This window comes from Ursus americanus, chromosome 12 (genome assembly GCF_024610735.1).
Source record: "Ursus americanus isolate L20-20 chromosome 12, mUrsAme1.1.p, whole genome shotgun sequence".
NCBI lineage: Eukaryota > Metazoa > Chordata > Mammalia > Carnivora > Ursidae > Ursus > Ursus americanus.
Window position 1 is genome coordinate 13,888,221 of NC_142138.1, and position 23,939 is coordinate 13,912,159.

General features: G+C 45.5%; 1 protein-coding gene across 4 annotated transcripts in view; it reads right to left on the reverse strand.

Annotated features, from left to right (window-relative positions):
- Positions 1-1,220: 1,220 nt before the first annotated feature.
- The window catches only part of DAB1 (DAB adaptor protein 1), a 389,340-nt gene continuing 366,621 nt past the window's right edge, over positions 1,221-23,939 (reverse strand). For 3 of the 4 annotated variants that reach the window (XM_087865923.1, XM_045802234.2, XM_087865924.1), the window contains 4 exons: positions 20,133-20,681; positions 16,234-16,361; positions 15,754-15,864; positions 1,221-4,618 (listed from right to left, as the gene is read on the reverse strand). In XM_087865923.1, the coding sequence (XP_087722049.1) occupies positions 15,769-15,864; positions 16,234-16,361; positions 20,133-20,681 (773 nt within the window). In that variant the 3' untranslated portion in view covers positions 1,221-4,618; positions 15,754-15,768. The remainder of the gene's footprint in view (positions 4,619-15,753; positions 15,865-16,233; positions 16,362-20,132; positions 20,682-23,939) is intronic. The other variant, XM_087865922.1, reaches the window with a different exon arrangement.

Consider the following 23,939-nt stretch of genomic DNA (forward strand, 5'->3'; position numbering starts at 1 on the left):
TAAAGTTCTGGGAGAGTCAATACTGTTTATAGAGAACTATTTAAAAAGAGTGAATATTCAACTATTTTTTTACAATTAAAATCAACTGTGATGAGTAAGGAGACGCAAAAGTCAAATCTCAACTCTACCATTTGCTAGCTGGGGAAGTTATTCAATCTCTCTGTGTCTTTTTAAATCTCTCATTTGGGGAATCTATCTACACATGTTGTTTAGAAAAGTAACCGAGGCAATGGACAAAAAGCATACAGCACCTACTGGACACATATCAGCTGCTCAAAAAATATGAGCCACTGTCCTTCAGAAGAGTTCGTGTAATTTTTCTAGCAACTTGATCCAGGAGTGAGCATTTCTTACTGTATGAAAGTTGCTTCTTTGTTGGAATTTTAGCCCATTCCCTCATTTTCTCAACGTGGCAAAAACATCTGCCTAATACTTTCAGCACGACGAGTCACATCGAGGACATATGTATGCGTGTATGCAGTCATTAACATAACACGGGTGTTTTTTTTGGCATCTCAGTAATCTAACTGCAATCTGTAATCTGGCTGATTATTGGATAGACAAACTAATTTAGTTATAAAATGAAATGAAAATCTCACACACACACACACACACACACACACACACATACACTCCCCCCGCCCTGTTCTTCAATACACATGAAAGTCACGATCCAGCTTCAAACTATTTTTTTGGGGGGGGTGTCTTATGTTGTCTCATTTTTGTAATGTGGACTGTGTGGCGGGACATGAAGGAAGATACACAGTTCGTTCTTTGGGTCCCTTAAAGCAGACGACCTTGCACTGAATTATGGCAAACTCTTTCAGGGTGTAGATTAACCTCAGTGTTCAAATCAACAGTTTAGCAGGTGTTTTTTAGGAGAAGACACAATTTACAGATCTAGTCCCGGGATCTTTCCCAATTTTGGAAGACCGGTGCTACCGGTAGTCCGAACACCGTACCTATCCAGGGTGTGTCTTTTCTGACAACATCCTCCTCATTCTTCGCTGTGACTGCGTCTCCAAGCAGAGCAAGTGCCTGAAGTCACCTGAGGATGAGCGGATCTACTTCCTCCACGAAGCTTTCTCCTTCTGGCCTGGTGCCAGAAGACCGAGGCCTTCGCCCGGTCGGATGGAAGCTTAGAAGCGATTTCATCTTCCAGTCCTTCGCCGGAGTATCCAGCAGCAACTTGCGGAATAAAACCAGGCTAAGCTGTGGTTCTCAAACATGTTTATTTGTTAACAGTTATACATGGCGTGTTACAGAAATTAATGGAAAATTTCTAAAAATTTCACTGTTGTTGAATGTATTGTACATAAAGTTAAAAATAATGTGTCCATATATGTTAACAAACTGTCATCTGAGGTAAAGTTAAAGTAGGTCTAGAAATGTACTGCAAACAGTCATTTTCTCTTTCTCATCTTTATTAAAAAAATATGTGTCAGAACACAGAAATTGAAATGAACCAAACCCACAGAGTAAACATTTTTTTTTTTTTTTAAAAGAAGGTGCCCGGTACATGACATGATGGGGTTTCAGTAGACACTGGGATGAGTACAGATCATAAAGAAAGTCTTGCGGCACGGGAAGATCGAAGAGCTACGGGTCATGGGGACAGAATGACAGGTGGCGTTTCCCTGGTTTCAAAATTTAAAGTGACAAATTTAGTGCTAGTTAAGGATGAGGAATTAACAGTTGTACACATAGATTTTCTATCGATCTAACCGGAACTGGGCAGACTCCCCATGGCCTTTTGGTATTGGCTTGTCGGCTCTTACTCGGAAATTCCACTGTACTCTTGGGATAGGATATGGTGATTCTGAGCTCACCCCACAGTGCTTGTTAAAACTCAGAATTCTGCCAGTGATGACGTGGATGGCAGTTTAAAAATCTCGACTTTATTTCCCTCACTCTCATGTATCACGTGGGCGTCTTCGCTAAGTTCAGAGCCAGTTAGTTACACTTCCGATCGCATTCAATGAATGATGACAAGTCCACTGGGCTGTCACTTTCTGCTAGGAAATTAACTCCAGACGCTGTACCCGAGACAGCAATATCGTCGGTCAGCGCTCACGTGGAACATGTCACGAGCAACCCAAAGAATCGGTATAATGGTGTGTCGCTGCAAGACAAACTCAAGACAGCCACGGTGAGGGGGAAGATATAGCACCACTTGTTTAGAATCAGAATCACAGGCAACGGAGCAACGGAAGCCATTTCCCCCTGGGGAACTGCCCATCCTACCCAATCCCCAGAAAACAGAATCGAACCGGTTTCAGGACAACTCTCACAGTCATCACACCTTTCCCATTTTCCCCTTCCTGTGAAAGGATGACTCAATTATAAAATGGATGCACATTCCTGGAGAAATCACGTGGACCAACAGGTGACAGTTACAGAGCGGGGTAAATGGCCCTTCTCACTTTCCTGGTTCTTTGGACCTTCCACGTTAGGATGACATTGACATATCTTCTGTAAGGACATTTGGTCAGCTGACCTAACTGGAAAAAAAAAAATTAGGTTCCAGTGACCTGATGGTGTAAAATTTGGGCCTCGGTAGTAATCATTACCCTTGATTTTCGGTTTGCTCTTTGTGAACAAGTCTACTTTCTTTCCAATCACTTTACTTCCTATTGATAGGAAGAACCACAGTACACAGGCCTATTTAAGTCAATCATATCCGTGTCACTTCTAGTTTCCTAGTTTGAAAACCAAGTAATAACAGGTAACCCCAAATCCAGTTAATCACATGGTCCTCTAACGTTTTCTCCTTAGTGTTAAACCACTAAATTCAACATACTGGAACTGCATAGGAACATCAGGAAAACACACGTGACCTGTAGAACAATTCTCTGTAGGGCAAAAATATATAGATTCTTTATGAAAATCATGTGCTAAACATACGAACTGAACACTGCACTTTTTGTCTCATAAATGTAAAAAAAGGAAGCTTAAACTCTTCTGTTTCACATACAAACAGTCCAGCGATCTCTATGGGGGAGGGTGGGAGTGAAGAGGTGGGAGGGAGTTTCAGAATCTGAAGGACAGGCCTTCAAAATGTGAACGTTTTCTTGTTTTCCGCCGACGGCGGGTACTCCCGTGGAAAGGCTGGAGTCGACGGTGGGGTCACGTGCTCCCTTCCTGTTCGCTAGCTGCCGATTGGCCAAGTGCTCCTGCCAGCTGTCCCTGAACTCCAGCTTCCTCCCATATGTTCCACAATAACATCTGGGGAGGGAGCCCCATCCATCAAGTTTGTCACATCCTGCACTCAATCTGCTACCTTCTCTACAGTGTAATGGCATTATTAAAAAGCATTTTCATTAACATTTATATTTACAAAAAACAAAAACACTGGCATTTTTTTTTCATTAGAACTCCTTAAAGCCATTTCCCTTAAATATTTAAAGAGTTTAATGGTAAGGTTTTTTTTTTTTTTCAAGTTATAAAATAAAAATCCCATTTGAGTTTTCTGATGTACAAAAAGAGATAGAGATGAACCATTGTGATCCCGGAATTCGGTTTGTTATCGTGACTGCTCATGTCACCATTGTTCCATTAGAAGGTCGGTTTTAAGATCCAAAACCACATTACCGGGATTGTACCAGAATTATTTGGCAAATGACTTTTCTTTGAAAATGGCACGTGGAGAAGACACTTGTCTGCATAGCATCACAGCAGCAAGATATCGGAAAAATAAAAAATATCATTTTATTGTACTTAGAGTTTAGAGCTTCTGAGAAAATCAGATGCATTTTTCATCTTTCTCATCAATGGGATCCGATGTCCTTTCCTACTCACAGAATCAAGGTTCCAACCGAAAGCGGTCTTTCTTCGCCAGGATGAAGAATAGCTAAAGGGTTGTTTTGGCAACATTCTCGATCATAAAGAATAATCAACCACTTATTTGTCTTGTGATTTTCAAGTTAATTCATTCCCTATGAGGCTTTTCTTTTCCAGTTAGATTTCCTCACCCATATCTAAAAAAGGTCCAAAGCAATACAAAAATTTTTACACCCATTAATTTTCAAACATGACAAAGGAAAGGGGAAAAAATGGCAGACCAGGCCCTGTGGAGTGATGAAAAGACATCGTCATATGTCAAAAGGCATATGGATGAGGATACTGTAGTCACAGAGGACCTCTTGCTCTGGTCTAAAAGAAGTCGGTGCCAACCCTGTTGTCACTCTCTGAGGCCTGTCACTCCACATTTGATGTCTTTACAGCGATCAACAGGTCGAGAAATAAGAATTATGATTTCGCGTACTGGGTCATCTTAAACCCACGCTAAGAGAGCTCAGAATATTTGTCGGGTGAGCCTTTGCTGGATTTGTAATTTAATGTTGGGTATGATTTTTTATACTTTTCTGATTTTTTTTTGTGTGTGTGTGTGTGTGCTGCCATAGTTAACTGCCATTGGTTGCCAAAAACTCTTAGTTCCCTCTTCCAAATGAGTTCCGTTGGGCAATCATGAATTTCGTCGTGGGATGAGGTGAGGTGGAAGAATACAAGAGAGCCTGTCGCGATGCTGTTTCCATGCCAGTCTTGAAGCACCTGCCATGAGCTCACCTCGATGCTACTTCTTAGGTCTGCTGATCTGCGCATAGAGAGGCTCCAGCTCCTGGGGACAGAGGGACAAAATGAGACCCGCTCTTTTCTAGATAGGATTTTCTGAGACAACTTGGGAAGGACGGTTTGGGATTAGAACAGAAAGATGACAGTTGATGATGGATGACCTTAGGTAATTTTTGGATTATCTGATCATGATGCATGTCATTTTGGCAACTTCTTTTAATCATCAAGATTAACTACTCACCCAGTTTTGTCCTTGGTTTTCAAACTGAGACAGGTTTCCCGGTTAGGGAGAAAAGTCTGGTACAGCAGAGAGAGCTGGACAAGCTGTGTGATGTGGGCGAGATCGTTGGCCGCTCTAAACCTCAGTTTTCCCAACCATTAAATGGGAATAATACTATTTTTCCTATGGGATTCTTGAGATAATTAGAGATAATATATATATAAAGCATCTAGCATAGTGCTTGGCAGGAAGAGGTCTTCAGAAAATGGTAACGATCATCCTGAGTCAAGTGGACATTTCTCCAACATAATTTTATGAATGTCTACTTGAAACTGCTGAAGTTCTATTTCAAACGGCTCTTTGGTTTCCACAAGCGGTGAGGACGGGGCACACTCTGGAGCAAGAGTAACAGCACTTAGGACTTTAGCTCTTAGTTAAGAGCTTCTGGGACCCGTTTCCTTTCCATCTCCTATTTCGGGGTTGGCCCATCATTTGCCTGTACCCGCGGAACTGGCTGTCCTGAGACACACGCTGGGATTTCCACCAGTAGAGGATAAGGCAAACCTTCAGTCCAAAGGTAGATGGGAAATGGTGTCTAGCCCTGCTGAAACTGCTTCAGCCTGCTTCGTGTTGAAATGGCCCAAGGTGCGCTGGCCAAGCCGATCAGATCAGGGCTCTGGTCTTGCGCATACATAGGCCCTTCCTTTCAAAGTGACCTTTTGCTGTCACTCTTGGATATTTGTGCCAGAATGAAATGGACATGGTGACATCTTCATTCTGTCACGTTTCTCTACTAGCCTGCGTGTTGCTGTGTGAGTACAGATCCTTTCTATTTGCTTACTTTCTTGAAGCATCAGATTGAGCTGAGATTCTGTGAGCCCTGACTATGGTTCTGGACCATGCTAGCTATCTTCGAGTACATTGTCTTTTTAACTCATCACGGCAGCCTTGGCAAGCAGATGCTTTATCTCCTCTGCAAATGGGAAATCACATACAGAGAAGTTAAGTAATTTTTCCAGTCTCCAGCTAGTAAGTTTGGGACACGAGACCCGAAAGTAGGGTCCAGTGCTTTGTCTCGCCTATTACAACAACTGTCTTAAAGAAAAGAAAAGACCAATCCTTCGCTCTGTGGTGTTGTAGAGTGCTTTGGAGTTTACAAAGCACCCTCGTGTCCTACTTTACCTGCCTAACCGTCCTGGGAGTGGCTTTTATGCCATCCATCTCATTTTGCAGATAACAACTGAAGGTCAGAGAAGTGGTATGATCTCAGGTCATTTGCTGCACCTCATGCATTTAATAGATCAGACTGCTTGCTTTTATTACAAAGTGGGAATGGACTAGGAGATAATTTTGTCCCGATTCCTCATTTTATAGATGAAGAATCTGAAGCCTAGAGAAAGGAGCTTTTGTTTCCCCAGAGTCAAAGGGGAATCCATTCTGCCATCCAATCCAAGAGGTCTTCTCCTGGACCGCATCATGTCTGTATTCTTCCAGGGAAAAGCATCTTCCTACCCTTCGAGGCCCCCTATTCTGTAACAGAACAGAATACCCAGAATACCGATTTGTTCCTCCGTGCTTTCCACCCATGGGACTTCATGCCACTCCTGGTAATGTAAAGAGGAAGTGTCATCCTTCTCCCAAATGTCTGGTGACAGAAAATATGGAAGCCCATTATTCCATATCCTACCTCTGGGTTACTGCTTGCCAGGCCCTTCTGCTATTCTACATACGTTGACCTAGCATAGTAAGGGCTCAGTGAAGGTTGGCTGAGTTAATGAATGACTATGATACAGTTTCTACTTTCTTTACTGTCCTGATTACGTTGTCCTAAATACACTCCAGTTTGGCTTTATTCTCTCGAAATCTAATCTTGCAAAATCTGTACCAAGTTGACTTATTGTGCACCTGCTCCATTCCCCGCCAATGCCTTGAAATGTTTCAAATACCTGCCAACCACGTAGCTTTCCTGTGTGTTTGTGTTCTGCGGGTGGGCTGGGTGGAGCCGAGGTAGAGCAGTGATGTCAAGTACAAGTTCTGGGGGGGAAAAACGTGTGTTTCTCCCTATGCTGGGCTAGAGGATGTATCTTCATGTTTCCTGGGTAGGACTGCTCAGCCCACTCTTCTTTTTGGATACCCTGAGAAGTCAGGCCGCCTTGATCTCACCCTACAATTTGCTCTTTTCTAATTTTGGAAACTAATTTATTCAACTGAGAATGACACCTAAAAACAGAAGAAGACAGCAGGCTCAGACAGGGTAATTAATGCCACACTGCATTAACTTTCTGCAGCTGAGATAAATATTCACACATCTCCTGCTTGCCGGAATTTAGCTTCAAATACCCATCACAACAGCAGTAAGGACTGCAGTCAACTCTCAATTATCCCCACTAATGAAGGGGAGCAGTGGTGTGGAAAACCCCAAGCAGCAGATAATCCCAAAGTCTGACACCGTGATGCATTATACGTTTTGGCAATAGCTTTACCTTCCTTGTTACAGAATCTTAGACTGTCAGAGCTGGAGGGGAGTAAGAAATCATTTGATCCAGAAATTTCCGACCTAGCTTCTGGCAAGGTCATGATGGGGTCTTCAGGCTATTTTCAATATTCTAAAAGCCTAAAAGGAATCAAACAGTAACACAGCACCCTGTTGATACTTTTTGTTTTCTTTTGGCAGCTTTGACCACATCTCCGCCCTCCTTCAAAATCCTTCAAAGGTTCCCCATCACCCACAGGGTAAGGTCAAAGCCCCTTAGGTGGGCACACGAGACCCATTCGTCTCGTAGTCCATTAGAGCTAATAAATGCTCCGTCCAGACCGTGAATCAAAGCTCAACCTTCAGGTCACGTAAATCATGTTTTTTTTTTTCTTTCCAATGTCTTTATGCCTCTGTCGAATGATCTTTCTGAAATGGATTTGGTCATGCCATTCTCCTGCTCGAAAACAACCCTCCTGACTCCTTATTACCCCAAGGAAAATGCAAACCCCTGGATGGCACATGAGGCCCTTCCAACATGGCTCCACCTTCTTGCCCGGCCTCATCTACGTCCATTCTCTCTCCTATGCCCCACCTTCTGGTCACCCTGACGTGACAGGATTTTCCCATCTCTGAGACTCTGTTCAGGCAGTTGTGGAGCTCACCGCATGGAACATACTAGAAGATCACACGATGCAGTGCAGACAGAGGTCTATACAGGGTACTGAAGGAGTCTAGGACTGAGGACTCTGTTCAGGTGACTTAACTCCTGAGTTCCAGATTCTTCCCTAGTGAAATGAGGCTATCCTCTGTGCGAGGTGTGGTGAGGACTGAAGGAGAAAATATACATTGATTATCTAGCACAGAGCCTGACACAAAGGAGATACTCCAAAAAGATTAGGTCCCTTCTGTGTGGGTATGTGGTTTTATCCTTCCTTTGCAGAAGGTGGTTTCAGGCCTGACGATCCCCTGTAGGTGGCTTCTCCTTCAGAGCACCTAGAAGCACCTGCAACTGTAGTGTTGGGAACCGTAATAACGGCGCCGGGGGAGCCCAGGGAAAGGGTGAGGAAGGAGTGTGGAGTTAAGCTAAAGGAACTGATTGCACAGCTCCGTGGATAAGAGACTTCCACAGGTTTGCTGACTATTCCCAGGACGAGGGACGTGCTCACGTACAGCTGCGTAGAATCACAGAACTAGGGTGATAAGAGCTTGTATTTACAGAAACACTGACAGTCTCTATGGACGTTCTTACCTCACATACACGATCTCATCTGGGTGTCACACTAGACCATACCCTGGATATCCCTGTCCCTACTTGGAGCTTGGTGACTCGCCCAAGGTCACTCAGCCAGCACAGTGCAGAGCTGTGCAGAGCCCTTTTCTTGTTTTTTTTTTTTTTGTTTGTTTGTTTCTTATTGCACTATAATATGTATGGCATAGCATTTGCCACTTTGATCATTTTTAAGTGTCCAATTCGGTGGCATTAATCACCCTTGCAATGCTGGGCAACTCTTTCATCACCCCAAACAGACTGTACTCGTTAAGCAGTAAGCCCCCATTCCCCCATAGTCCCAGCCCCTGGTAACCTCTGATCTACGTTCTGTTTCTACGAATTCTCCTATTCTCATTTTAAAATCAGTTTCATTGAGGTATCATTTGCATACAGTGCAATGTTCTCACTTTAAGTGTACAGTCTGATGAGTTCTGACAACCATATTACACCCGCGTGGCCCTCCTCACCACAATCAAGCTACAGAACTTCCCAAACCTTCCCTGTGTCCTTCTCAGTCAGCCCCTCACTCCAGTGCCAGCAATGGCTGATCTGCTTTTGACCACTATAGATGAGATTTGTCCTTTTCTAGAGTTTCATGGAAACCTGTCTAGGTGTCCTTAAGTCCCCTGTCCTTTCTACTGCCACGTGCTCCCTCTTGCAGAACGTCAGAGCAAGAAGGGCCCTCGACCTGACCCTTCTTTCCTGTGGAAGGAAGTGCGGCCCCAGACTTGAGGGCTGTTTCTACTGCAGCTGCGTGGGAAACAGGCGAGAGCAGCCCAGGCTGTGGCCCCCCACTTCTGAGCCTGCTTCCTCACTCCCCGCAGGTGGCCCCACCTTTTTGGCTGGATGGGCATAGGCAGACAGCTTCCTATCCTGCCTGATAATGAGCCCCCCTTTTAAAGCCACCTAAATTATGCTTAGTCCTCTGCACCCCTTTCAATTTTATTATGTGTGTTTTGGGAAAGCTGGACCACCTCTACCAAAGATATATCCCTTGAGAAAATATTTAGTGGAGAGAAGACACGGCATGCTGAGAAAGGTGGCCTTGGATGTGAGGGCAAAGTGTGCCATGCAATCTACTTGCTGAGCGAGCCCGTCTCTGCCTGGGGGTGAGAGCGACACCGAGCCAAGCCGGGGGTCAGACTGGAGCCACAGGGGAGCCAAAGCTTGAGTCCCTCAGCACCACCCTGCCCAGACAACCACGAGCCCCAACACCGGGGCCCGGTTCCGTGGGGTTTTACATGTCCTGTCTTCACAAATGAAAAAGCCAGTGGTACAGCCAGAGAGGGGAAATGAGGCCGAAGTAAATAACTTAAGAGTTCTACCTGAAGACGTGAAGAGAGTCATCAGAAACGCAGGGGTTTCAGAGCCAGGAAGAGCCCAGCAATCCTCACTTCCTGCATGACCTCAGGCAAGCATTTTACCTGGGCCTCAGTTTCTTAATCTGTAAAATGGGGCTCTTAACATCATCTACCTCAAGGGATTGTAACAAGTAATAAATGAGCTCAAATGACATAAAGGATTTTAACAAGTGCTGGGAATCTTTGAATAAAAACAAAACAAAACAAAAAAACAACGCACAAAACTTTCTGATCACCTTCAGCCTGAATGTTGGCCTTTCAGGGTAGAAAAGTCTTTCAAACACAGGATGGATTTAAGACAAATACCTTAGAGACTGACATTGCTGCCAAATACACCTGCTTCCTGAGGTCTCGGGGTGCTGAAACCCACTTGGTGAATCCAGAGAAGCAGAATCGGAGTCACTGGGTGGGGGTGGGGAATCCTGCATATGTCCTGATCCATTCTGCATTTCTCCAACAAGGATGGACACCAATTATCTGCTTTGAACACGTACATCATCTTTCTTGACCCTGTCACATGGCAGATGAAGACCCTGAGGCTGCTGACACCGATTTTCTGCCATAAGCAGAGGGTCCTGTCCAGACTAAACTGGTCATCAGGAGTGGGTCCTGGGTCTCAGGCTGGTCATGTCCAGGAACCCTAATCAAGTCAGCATATTGAAGGGTCTTCTGTCCTGTCCTTCGTTGGAATAAGGACGGCTGGGGGAAGATCTTGTTTGCGGACTGGGTTTTCCATGCTCTGACCCGGTGACCCAGGCAGGTTAGGAGGTCCGAGAATGTCAGCTGGGAGGGCATATGGGAGTCGTTTTACAGCAGACAAGACCAAAGGTCTGAAGCCATGTGGCTCAAGTCACACAGCTGTTAAGTCGAAGAGAAACTGCTGAAACCCAAGTGTCCTGGTCTGGTTGAGAGCTTTCGAGTTGTTTAATCTGGGTATAGATTCAAATCCTAGCCCCATTACATGTGAATCTTATGATTTCAGCAAGCCATTAACTTCTCCACCTTACTTGTCCTATCTGTGAAATGGGAATCATGAAAATACTTAGGTGGATTCCCCAGAGGATTGAATTAGGTGATGTTTATGAAAGTGTTAGAAACATGCTAGTCATTTTAAAATATATTTTATTATTAGTAGTAAATGAAAGGCTTGGTGATTGCCTTCTGCAGAGTGATTCTAGAAACACTGAGTGGGATCTAAATCAGAGGTCAGCAAACCGTAGCCCATTGGCTAATTTTGGTGGCTCTCTGTTTTTATTTTTATTTTATATTCTTTTTTAAAATTTAAATTCAAGTAGCCAATATGTAGCACATCATTAGTTTTCGGTGGAGTGTTCAATTATTCATTAGTTGCATATAATACGTGGTGCTCATCACATCACGTGTCCTCCTTAATGCCCATCACCCAGTAATAAAGTATTTTAAATAAAGTATTATTGGCACTCAGCCACATCCATTCCTTCATGCGCTGTCCTTTGCTGCTTCCTTTCTCTAACAGGAGAGTAAATTAGTTGCAACAAAGACCTGGCCCACAAAGCATAGATAGTTACAAAGAGTTTGCAGACCTCTGGTCTAACTGATCAGCACAGTCTACTTGTGCCCACCCCTCTAGTGGCTTAAAACCATATCGAAATCTTGCTGTGCCCAGTCTGGTTTTCTCCTCTGACCTCCAGATAAAATCCAGCAGCCTTCTGGCATCTCTACTCGGGTGTCTCATGGGCATCTCAAGTACAACTCAAGTTCAAAGTAAGCCTGCCTTCTCTCTGGCTCAAGCATGCCATCCTGTGCTCGTTAGCCCAGTGACTGGCCACCCCCTAGATTCCCAGATCAACAATGTGCGGGTCATCCTACATTGTGTCTTCATCCTCACTTCCCATTTCCCTTCAGTCTTAACCTTCTCCTGATTTCATCTTTTAAGTATTTCTGGGCACCAAGCCCACCTCTCCATCCTGGCTGACCCAGCCCAGAGTTGGGCCCCTCCTGTCTCCTGACCACATGACTCCCAACACCTCGGGGTGGACCTGCCTCTGAGTGTTATGTCCAAGACACGGACAGATTATTTTCTGTGTTTTTTGTTTTGTGGTTCTGGTTTAAGGCTCTGTTGCTTCATTCTATTTAAAACAGGAATAGTAACAATGATTCCAAATACATGTATTCTGCTTTCGAAGCTTACAAAGCACTTTCATATTCATGATTTCTGATTCTGGAACAGCCTGGGGAGGGAGCTGTTATAATTAATTTTCCATATGTATCCATGTGAGGGACCAAGGTCACCTGCTTTAAAACCATAATCCAGACTTAAGTCCCTGACTCCATGAATTTTCTTTCTTTTTGAAAAGATTCTGTTTTTGTATATTCTTCCTCCTAACACATCTGAAGTTCAGCTTTCTTTTCCCTCAAACGCTAGAAATCCATCAGGTAATATTTTATGTCTTGGGTTCCCACTACGAAGATCGGTATTAAAAACATGACAGCGACTTATTATTTATGGCAATGTCTATTGTTACTAAGGGAGACAGACCAAACAATTCCCCATTGTTACAGATGCTACTTTGACTTGACAGCTGGGCAAGTCTGATAGGCAGTTTATTTACTTAGCCATTTAACCAAATAAATGTTTTCATTTTTCTTTCATCTCCTCAAAAGCTAACATTTCACCCTTAAAATTGCTCCAGCAACACATCAGTGAAGTATAAATTACCTGCCATTCCCACACCAGCCATGACAATATTATTTTGGTTCTTTTTTTCTGCCCCTGTTGACCCAGTCTTTCAAAGACACGTGATTCTCCCAGACGGGAGGGTAGGGGGGAGAAAATGAAATAATTGAAGATATTTCCCTTTATTGCTCAAACAGAAATGCTATTTGAGATTGGTCCTGATGCTTCCCCCTGTGAGGACTGAGTCTGTTTTTTCCCTCTTACTATGGTGCAATATGGCTTTCACTTATCAACAGATGTCCCCCCTACCTACTAAGAATAGTGTGGGTATTTCTAATAAAAAGCAGCTGGAGATAAAATGCAGGGGTGATAAGAAGGACAAGACTCCTGCTTTCCAACTGTAGGAAGACAAAGGGGAAAAGAGAGCCACGGATGGAACTTTCCCTGCATGGTATCCCTTCTTCAAATGTTTGGCAAGGCACTAAGAAATTACAGTCAGTAGATTTCTAGTTGGGTGGATGAGTGAATGTGACAGAGGTGGAAGGGTCAAATGTGGCTTGGGTTGCTAGTGACGGAGGGGCCCAGGAAGGCTTGTTTGGACTTCCCTTGGTGGGGGGGGTCTTTGGGAATATGTCTGCAAGGCTGGCATCAGCCTGTTGGCTTGGGGTTCTCTATAGGCCATCGTGATATTGCCAAGCTAAGTGTTCAAAGGGAGAAAACTGTTTCGCTGGAGATTACAGTCCAGCCCTTTTGGGGCAGGAGCATTGATTATGACTTATATGTCAATCTGAGACTGCTTATCTTTTGGAACGGAGAGGTGGCCTGTGAGACCCTCATGGGGGTCATTCTGATTAGAGAGCTAAGATATTACATTTTTCTTTTCCTACTTTTTTTTTTCCTCCAGAACTGTTTTGAGGCATATTAAAAATGACCTCCAGATAAAATCTAGCAGCCTTCTGGCATCTCTAAGTGAAGATGCCATCTCCACCTGGAGGCATATCGAAAATTAATTATCTGAGGATAGGAAGTACATAGCAAAACCCTCCAGCCAATGGCCCGTGTCCTTATGATATAATGTATTCAATATCAAGGCAAAATGTATAAAATCTAAGGTACTGGGGAACATTTATTGAGCACGTATGACGATGATGGTGATGCTGGTGGGGATGACAGCTAACATCTACAGGGTGCTTTCTATGTGTCGGACGCTGTGCTAACCTCATTTCATCCAAACAACAACCCTTTGAGAGGAAGACACTGTTTTTATCCTTATTTTCAAAAATAAAACAGAGAGTTATTATGAAATCTCATTAGGGTCACAATTCTAAACTCAGTTTCTCCCCAAAGCCCGATTTTTAAGCTGAGTTTTGAGCTGAGTGCTGAGTGTCTATCTCCAATATAAGCTTCTTCTAGCAGATGAAGAAACCAAGACTCAAAAGAAAGGATGGTTCTTGCCCAAGATTTCCTGCTATTAAGGAGCTGAGCTAGAATCTGACTTCAAGTTCCAAATTCTGAGCTCTTCCCACTGTCCCATGCTCCGTCCATTTACCGTTCACAGCCACGGTGTGGGCTTCTGGATAGAGCATCAGACATGGAAGAGACTGAGGCCCCAAGAAACAGCTCAGCCTGTTTGTCTCAAGCTGAACAGACTCATAAAGATGAGGGTTTGATACATTGATCTGCAAATGGTGTAAGTCATCTTTGTTTTCTAGAAGAACTTCAATTTTAGGACGATGTTGGCTGTTATACTGGTGAACGGCTCTTGTCACCTCCAGCTCGTTCATCAAATGTTTCAAGACAAGGTTGAGCACGTGAAATAAAACATACACGAGGGGTAGAAAACCTCTTGGGGAATCTTTCCAAGGCGTCCGCCCATCATCCCCAGCTCTTCTTCTTTCTGGAACATTGACTTTGCCTTTAATCCACCAGCTTCCCAAATAGCTTTGCGAGACTGAACTTTTAGAGGGGTATTACACGGTTTTGCGTGGCATGATGCATTATTATACGCTATTGTACTGACAGAAAACGTGGCAAAATATACAGTATGTTAAGTTCTTTAATCATAGAATCTATTAACAAAATAACACCTTCCAAACACTGTATTAGCTTTCAATAACTGTCAAAATAACTTCCATGTGAACAGAGAATGATTTCGAGGCAGCCTCAGAATCCATTTATGAACGGTGAAAACTATTTACCATTTTAATGGCTCTGACCACGCTGTTCAGGACTAAAGAAGGAGCTCTGTGGGTAGAGCCTTGCCGTCCTACACATTTATGGAAAACTAGGAAAGCATCTGAAAATTGAACACATTTGTCAAGGAGTGACCTCAGAAATCACGTCTGGGTAACGAGGTGTACTTCTGTCTCCTGAGAAGGTTTGCTTCATCAGCTCCTCTTTCTTTCGATCAAATCAGAGGTATTGAAATTCAAGTGCCAAAAGCCACTTCTAGTAAATGTAAGTACACTTCTTTCAAAGTAGCTGCTGATGGGATCTGAAGTGGTTCGGTGGTGAACCATATGCTGTGGCACAGGTGCAAACAGCAGAGCCTCAAGCGAATGCTACGTGCCTTGGAGCTTTGAATTTCACTTTTACATCAGTAAGGGCAAAGGGGTCCCTTCGGCTACACAAAATGGGCTACTGTGATCGTACATCTCTATCCATCTAATTTCAAGCACTGCTTGGTTTTGCTTCTTAGCCTGGCTTCTCAGGATGTTTGGTTGGTGACCTCTTTAGATCTGTGGAGTGCAGACAAATGCAGTGTCGCTTTGCTTAAAAGCTGAAAGCATCTAGATCACACCGTGGTGAGAAATGCATCAGGGTGGGCCGACTGTGTCCATCCTGGAACGTTGGTGCTTTGTGAAACCGAATCCGTGTTGAGTAACAGGGACCATGCCTCATTCTACCACTACCGTCCACTCAGAACGGATCATTAATAAAAGAATAGGCCCAGTCCCCCACTCCTCACCCCTACCCCTACCCCTACCTAGCAGTGTATGTCAAAGGTCATGCATCCATGAGGAGACACAAGATGGCAAATAGACAGCAGGCAAGGCGAAAGGGTGCAAACATCAGGGACACGCTCAGGCAAGGAGAGATGGTGTGAACATCGGGGATGTGACTTCAGAAATGGAGAGACAAGCCAAGGGGAAAGGAGAGAGCTTAAGGGTGAAGTAGATAAAAAGAACAGATACCTACCCAGACCTGTGCTATCTAGCTACCGGCCTGCGGACTTATATTATCACCACTGGGCTCCCCACTGGGCTCCCCAAATGGATCACTGTTGGATGAGGCCTGTGATCCATCAGGCTAGAACACAAGAAGATAACACTTTTTTTTTTTTTTGTCTTTTCAACAAGGGAAAGCAGAAGACAGATGGGCGTATTTTCATGCATACATAGAATCCGTTATTTTAAAGGAGGCAGCCTGGGCAGTTGGAGGGCACCACACCCACCAACCCGGGAATGTGCTGGAACAGGAATGACTTCATGAAAGGACAACCTTTTTTCAGCTGCTCATTTGCACATAAAAGAAAGCCCCTCTAGGGCCCCATTGGAACTTGAGACTCTGAGCCAGCATTCTTTCCTACTCCGGTTTCCTCGCCCACTGTCCATTTCAGATACAGCGGTTTGAATTATAAGGAAAAGCAAACCCAGAAAGAACAGACTGGTCACTTACAGCTTCTTGCTCTTCGCTTTTGCTGGGACTTTCAAAGCCCTCCTCGAAGATGTCGTCTGTGGTGGGATCGCTGGCGTGGGACGCAGATGATTTGGACGGAGAGCTCTGTCGCGGGGCTGGGGTTGGAGCTACACAGAGACGAGGCACGAAGAGGAAACATCGTTAAGTGTCTGGCTGCGACTGTGTACCTCCCGCCGAGACCCTGGGGATCTGGTCATAATCAGGTCAAGTCTGGCACTCCGCTTTCTATCCTGAACATCTCCTCTGCACATATTTATCTTGTCCTGTCACACGCCTGACAGGAAGGAGTGGGTGCCCATGGATGGGGCAGGTGGTGGTTCTCCAGGAATGGCCCTTGATCAGGAGCACGAGCACATCCGGGAACTTAACACGGATGCTGTCTTGGACCCCCTGCCCCAGACCTATGGGCTCAGAAACTCTTGTGTTTCTACACGCTCAAGGTGAGAACCACTGAATCAGTTTTTCTTTCTTCTCACTCTCTCTTAACATCATACATGTATTTCAGTAAGAATAAATAGAGAGGACTGCGATGTGCATTTATTGAGCACCGTCTATGCATCAGCTGCTGTCAGAAATTTTAGGGACGGTATCTCCAACCGGCGCAGAGCCTCTTTGAGTAGGAGTGACCCCAGTTTTACAGGTAAGGGAAGTGAGGTCGCTAAATCGCTCAAGGCCCCGCAGCGGTGACCGGGCGAGGCAGGCTTTGTATCCTTACATTTGGTAAGTGTGTGTTAAACACGTGTTGAATGAAGAGCGCCTCTGCGACGTGGGAAAATGGGAGGTAGCTGCTGGCAACTTTATCCCTCACTCCATAAGGACATGCATCTCCCGTCCTGGCCTTCTCACATGTTCCTCCTCTCATTTGTTCCAGAGGTTATAACAAATATGCCATTTGAAGCTATTCTTCTTTCAATAATTTCCAATTTGGCATTGAACACACCAGTCACTGGCTCAGCCCCAAGTGAGGAGGTGGTGTGGCTTGATTTAGTAGCTAAATTTCAAATGCCACTGACAAGCACCCCCCGCCCCCGCCCGCCATCACTGTCCCGAATTTCCAAAATCTGGCTGCTTATCAGACAGCGAGTGATTATCAAACTTGGTGAGTACCTCTTGCCTCGATGGATCTATATTTAGAAGAATGAGGCTGTTTGCTGTGAGCCCAGCAAGCTGGGCATGGCGCTCAGCGTTTTGCATTCACTGCGTTCTCTAATGCAAATACAGCAAAGCGGTGTTGGACCTATTCTTTCCTGACGAAGAAACTGCCCCTCCGAGAGGTAAAGGGACTTTCTCCAGGTGAACAAAGCCACAGAACAGGAGTGCTGGGATTTAACACAGCTCTGTCTACACTGTCCGCCCAGCTGTGAGCTCTAGTTCTACTTGGCATTGACTTTTGGTACGACCTATCCTCCACTTGAAATATTCTGAAGCTGATGCTCATGGATAAGGATCGAAAGACTGGTTTCACTCATTTTCTTTACAATAGAACATTCTTTTTTTAATTGAAAAGGAAGTCTGTTTTGTTTTATGAGATGATTACGGAACAGACTCGTACTAGTGGGTTTAAGTGAGATAAGCAATACGACAGCACCCCGATGCTCAACAGCTGTTGAGTAAGTGTTAGTGTAACTGGATTCTGAATTGGGTTTGAAGTGGCTTATTGCTTCCTGAAGGCTGAGAACCCAGGCTGAGCTGCCAGTCTGAGGTCCTACTTATCAGATGAAATCAATCAATCGGAAGCATCATTAGGAGTTCATTTATGTAAGTATCTTAGCCTTTAGAAGGCTTTTCTAGAACACCTGTATAACCTGAAAGAGTGGTTCTAAATTTGGGGCATTTGAAGTCCTAGGGGGCATTTGGCAAATCTCGGGCCATTTTTGAGTGTCAGGACTAGGAGGACAGGACGTGTGCTTCTGGCATCTCGTGGGTGGCAGGAGGCTATTCAACACCCTACAAGCACAGCCCACACCCCACAACAAAGAATCATCTGGCCCCAAACATCAATAAAGCCCAGGTTGCAAAACCTTGGTCTGAAACACAACAGTGGCTTAGTGGCCTTTGTTCTGTTCGTTTCAATCTCTACAACTTCTCCCAAATGTCCCCCATGAGCTAGACACTATGTTAGCATTACGAGAAGTGTACAGATGATTAGGGCACATTTCCTGTCCTCAAAGAATGGAAACTTCCCTTTTTTTGTAGTTGGCACACAAGCCCATGGCAAGAGAGACACCTGTTTTCAAAAGATGTTTGCTTATTTATGCGTGGCTCTCATTCTCTCAGCATTTCATTTTCTATCCATTCTTCTCTACTGAAACCCCGTGACTCGGAGCTAACGGAGATGCCCCCACTACGGAGATCACATGGCCTGAGTGGAAGTAGGTTGTTTATACACACAGAAGGCATTGCTTTTCAGAACTGCTTTCCGAACCCGGGTGAAATGACACTACTTAATTGTGTTAACATTAGATTTTTGACAATTCTCGCTATTGGCCAAGCAGCGATCCCTATCATCTGTGGCAGTAATGAAAACACCAAACTCATTGTTCCGTGAGACTTCTCTCTTTCCTATCAACTGTCAAGGCACGGGCTGAATTACTGGACACCCTTCCGAGCATATGCGTGCTCAGGTGTATCTGGATTCTGATTGGCTGCGTGGTTATGGCTTTCTGGATGCTCGCAGTGGAAAAGTGAGCTGGGACAGAATCACTGAATGGCTGAACTAGAAGGAGGCACACTGCTTCTCCAAGCCAACTCACGCCTTTTACCCAGGACCCAGCTGAGGTTAAGAAAAGTCACACGTTTGCCCAAAGACACAGCTTGAGGTAGAAGAGCAAAGGCTGGAGTCCTGGTCCAGGGAGTCTGCACAGAACCACTCAGTATGCAAACATAATGGTGACAACAATACTTCAAACTCGGTGAGGTGTACAGCCCTTCAGTACATGTACCACTGAATCCTTTTAATATCCCTTAGCCTAAGATAGATGAGGAAACTGAGGCTCACAGAAATGACTTGCCCACAGGCACAAAACTAGGAAGTGATACATCTGCTCTCAGGGTTCCTAGTCTAGAGCTTTCTGCTTCACTACCATTTTTTCTCTTTCACTACCCAAAGCCTTGAGCCAAAATCTGGCTTCAAACTACGCCAGTTGGCTGAGACCTTACGGCTGTGCTTTCTCTCCCCTAAGTTTTCTCTTTTTTTTTTTTTTTTAAGATTTTATTTATTTATTCGACAGATAGAGACAGCCAGCGAGAGAGGGAACACAAGCAGGGGGAGTGGGAGAGGAAGAAGCAGGCTCCTAGCGGAAGAGCCTGATGTGGGGCTTGATCCCGCAACGCCGGGATCACGCCCTGAGCCGAAGGCAGACGCTTAACCGCTGTGCCACCCAGGCGCCCCTCCCCTAAGTTTTCTCTTGATCTTAGTTTTCTACTCTCATTTTTTGTCCTCGTTTCCCAGAGTTTTAACATTCATATTCACCATTCATCGCCATTTCAACAAGCCAGACCACAACCTGTGTGTCATAAAGGAGGAGTAACGAATGAATGGGTGGATGGATGAGCTAGTCGACAGAAACATAAGCAGCAGAGTGACCGGTAGAAAAATCACAGGTTTGCATGTCCTTCCACTGCTCCCCTTGTCCTTGAACCTCACTTTGATAATTGGCCAAACGGGTCTAACAAAACCTGTAATAAGCATTGTTATGAGTATAAAAGTAACAAAAACAATGCATACGAAGTAGGTATGCATAATTGACAGCTATTAGTAGTAGTAGTAGCGATATAAACAAAGAGGCCTGCTGAATGTGAACGGAGATGAGTTCTCGGACTCCAGCAACAAGGCAGCCCTCTCACTGGATGTAAAGTCTCCAAGGAACGGCACTCACGTGAGTTGGTTGATGGCGTGGTAGAAGTCACAGGGGTCAAATTCAACTGGGAGATGTCAAAGTCATCACAGTCGTCTGTATCCTGCGCCACCCCGACTTTGTTGAAGTAACTGGAAAAGGCCTCTGAGGTACAGGTGAGGGAGGGTTGGTCGGGTTTGCGGGAGGGCACGGGTGGAGGCTGGGCCATCTGGAAATCCTTAAACATTTCTTTCCCCATTTTCTGTCTGGGCTTCTCGGTCTGTGGACTTGACCTGGTGGAGTCACCCGTGGTTGGGACGGTTGCAAGGGGGGTGAGGGGACCTTGGAACATGGCGGCTGGCAAAGGCATAACAGTTTGTGTGGGCATGAAGGCGGCTGGCGGAAACTGCCCGGCCACAGTTGGCCAGGGCTGCTGAGTGGCAGGGAAGAGACCCGGCTGGCCCCATGCGATGGGCTGAGCCCCCGGCATCACCTGAGCGACTGGTGGCTGAGCACCCATGGCGATCTGCTGTTGGACGAGGGGCTGCTGGCCCCAGAAGGATGGGAGGACGGCGCCCATTGCAACATAACCTGGAAGGGTGAAAAAGAAGAGTCAGGCACCTGGGAGAGAAGAATTTGTGGATTCAAGGAATCGGGAGAAAGACACTGAGCCACTATTACATGAGGGAGAGCTCCACAAGCTCTCTTGAGCTCTATCTCCTTATCTGGAAAATGGGCACAAAATACTGTCTGCCTCAGGGTCTTGGTTTAAAGATAAACAGAGATGACGTATTTGAGGTGGAGTACTACAACTGACACAGAGTGAGCATTCAGTAAATGTCAGCACTTAGTGGGATTTGAATCAGATAGAGCCCAGAAAGCACTTAATACCTAGCTTGGTACATAGCACCATGCAATAAATGGTAGCTCCAGGTATTATCATACATTATCTCTGTATTTTTATTATGCCAATTTTAGATGACTGTCTACTTACTCAGGAGTCCCTTGTACAGTGGCATAGGTTGGGTACTGCACAACTTCAGGGGCTCTACTCACATACGTTATCATATTAATTGTTGGCTCTGCTAGCTCCTTTCAGGTGAGATATAATCATTTAAAAAAGAGCACAAGTAACAGTTCTCACAGTAGCAACAGTAACACAAGTAATTCCCACTTATTAAATGCCTACAATGTTCTAGGTACAGTATTAGGTGCTTTACATCTTCACAAAATCCCTGCAGGGTAGGTATTACCATCCCCACTCTAGGGAAAAGGATATTGGTGCTCAGAGAGGGAAAGGCTGTGCTTGGGGTCACACAGCCAGCATGAAGTGGGATCAGGATCTGAACCGAGGTCACCCATCCCCAGAGCTAGTGTTTGTCCCGCTGTATCACATTGCCCCGCCCAGATGGCCAAGACCAATTTCTGACCTTTGCACAGTAAGTACACCTGGTCTGGTCGCCCGCCTAGGGTTGCAGCAAACTGTGGGCAGGCCCAGAGAAACTCCCAGGTGCTTCCAGCGACCCCTGCCCTTCTCAGAGGGCGCCGTGGCCGCGAGCCTGGTAGACAGATGCCCAGGCTGGGCAGAGAAGCGGAGGGAGAAGCTGGCTTGGCCTGACCTCTCAAAACCAGCCCTTTCATGGCTGTCAGGAGTTTGCAGGTGTACAGCAGTGAGGCCAGGAAAAGAAGGGCGGGTGCAGGGTATCCTAGCAACTTCCAGAGGGAAGGCGGGCAGGCACTGTGGTGCTGATCGTGTGTGTCATGCGTGATGTCAGGGACTCCGAGGAGCCCAGAGAAACCGTGTGCGGACTGCCTCCCTCACGCTCCAGCCTCAGATCCCCTGCCCTTCAACTGATGGCTAAGGAGTGGGGACAACATTCCAAGTCCGGCCATTTCCCTGCGACGTGAGAGGAGGTTCCAGAGAGGCAGAGCCAGGGCACCTGGGCTTCTTGTTGATGAATCCGGCAGTGTGACATGCTTTTATGGGGCGCCAACAAGCCCAACAGACCATATCCTTACGCAATCACTTAGCCCTAGTGCCCTGAAATAAGAGGGGTGAAGAGGCCCTGGGGCTGGCCTTTCAGACCGGACAGCTCTCACCTCACCCGTCACATGATAAGGCAGTGACCTGAGCCCGCCAACAGACTAGGAATTCTGCCACGGTTTTTCTTGTTTTCTCATTGACTTTGATGGGGCCCACGGGTTCTCAGTGGGAGTGCTATCACCCCTAGCGGGGGGATGAGCAGGACATTTGTGGGGTGTATTTTGGCTGTCGGGGTAACTTGCCAGAGGGAGACACTACCCGCACTTAAGAGGCGGAGAGCTTGCATACCTGATACCCTGTAATGTGTGAGGCCCTCATGCACAACACAGAGGTCCCCCGCACTCAGTCTACGGTTACTTGAGCATGGCTTGGCCTTTGAATTACTTAGAAATTCAAAGTTCTTTGCATAGTTTTAATGCACTTAGTTTTCCAGGATTGTAACAACAGGGTACACTGAAGGTCGACTGTATTTTGTGTAGTTTGGAACACGGTCAAGAGTTGCTCACCATTTGGGAAAGTTGTGGTTCCCGACAGCAACACTTCCCATGGTGTTTGAGCCGACATAGCGTTCCTGGGTCTGTCTGTACCTGCGGTGACTCTATTGATAGGTCTACGCATCTGACCACTTAGTAGGACTTCTAGTGTGGTTGTACCTGGGTATTTTCCTTATTGAAATAGATATCTTTTTATCATAAATTAGCTTTTAAAAATTTCCTTATATTATAATGACAGCATTATATCGATTTAAAAAAAAACTGTGTGGGTAAGTTATATTACCTATGAATTTCATATCAAGAATTTAAAGGAGACATTACAAATATCTGTCATAAAAAGGGGGCACTGGGTCTGATGGGGTGGAGATACGGATCTTTCAACAACCTCAATCCTGATGCCCATTTTGGTGAAGGGATGGAAGGTTTCAGCCTCCAGCCAGGCTATCTTTCACTTTGCTTCCACTCTACCCCCTTGGTTGCCACCTGAGGACTGCTCTGAAATGCAGATAGTGCTACACTATCTGGAGTATAAGGTTCAGATGCCTTAGCTTGGCTTAGGAGTCTTTAGGGATCAGGCCCCTTCCCAACTCTTCATCCCATTTTCACTGGCACCTTTCCCTGCAGCAGCTGCAAACACAAGCCCACCTGCTCTCTCCATCTCTCTGGCGCTTCTGCCTGGAAAGCCACCCCGACTTCACGTAGCTACTCCTTATGGACTCTCTTGAGAATCAGCTCAGCGTCACCTCTGCTGGGCGCCTTCCCTGCCCTCTGGACCCCAGTGTTCACCTCTCTGAAGGCACTTGTCACACTGCGGCATAACTGCCCAGTTATTCTGTCTTCCCTCATTAGACAAGAAAACACCTGCTAGTAGGAAGCCTTTATTTTCTCTTTCCCTGTCGTGTGTCTAGCACTGTTTGGGGCACACCTCAGCTACTCCATAAATGCCTGAGACTGGGGAAAGTCTATAAAGGTGAATGAGTCATAGTGGAATCAATGCCTTCACTGCATTTTGCCAAGTGTACAATTAAACTCCAAGATCTGTAAGTGCTGTGATCTCTGATGATTCTACTGTTGGTGGCAGGTTTTTCTTTCCTCCTGTCTTTTTTTTTTTCTCCCACAAGGAACCAACAGATGGGCTGTGCATACTTTTCTGGAGAGAGCTATTAGCATGTCTCCCTGGCTTCATGCCATCTGCTTCCGACCCAAGTACAATATTCAAAAGAAAAAAAAGCAGCACAGGGTAATTGGGTATCATGTTTGGGAACTCGCAGGTCTCACTCGCTTTTCCTGGGGGGGGGGGTGTGTGTCTCT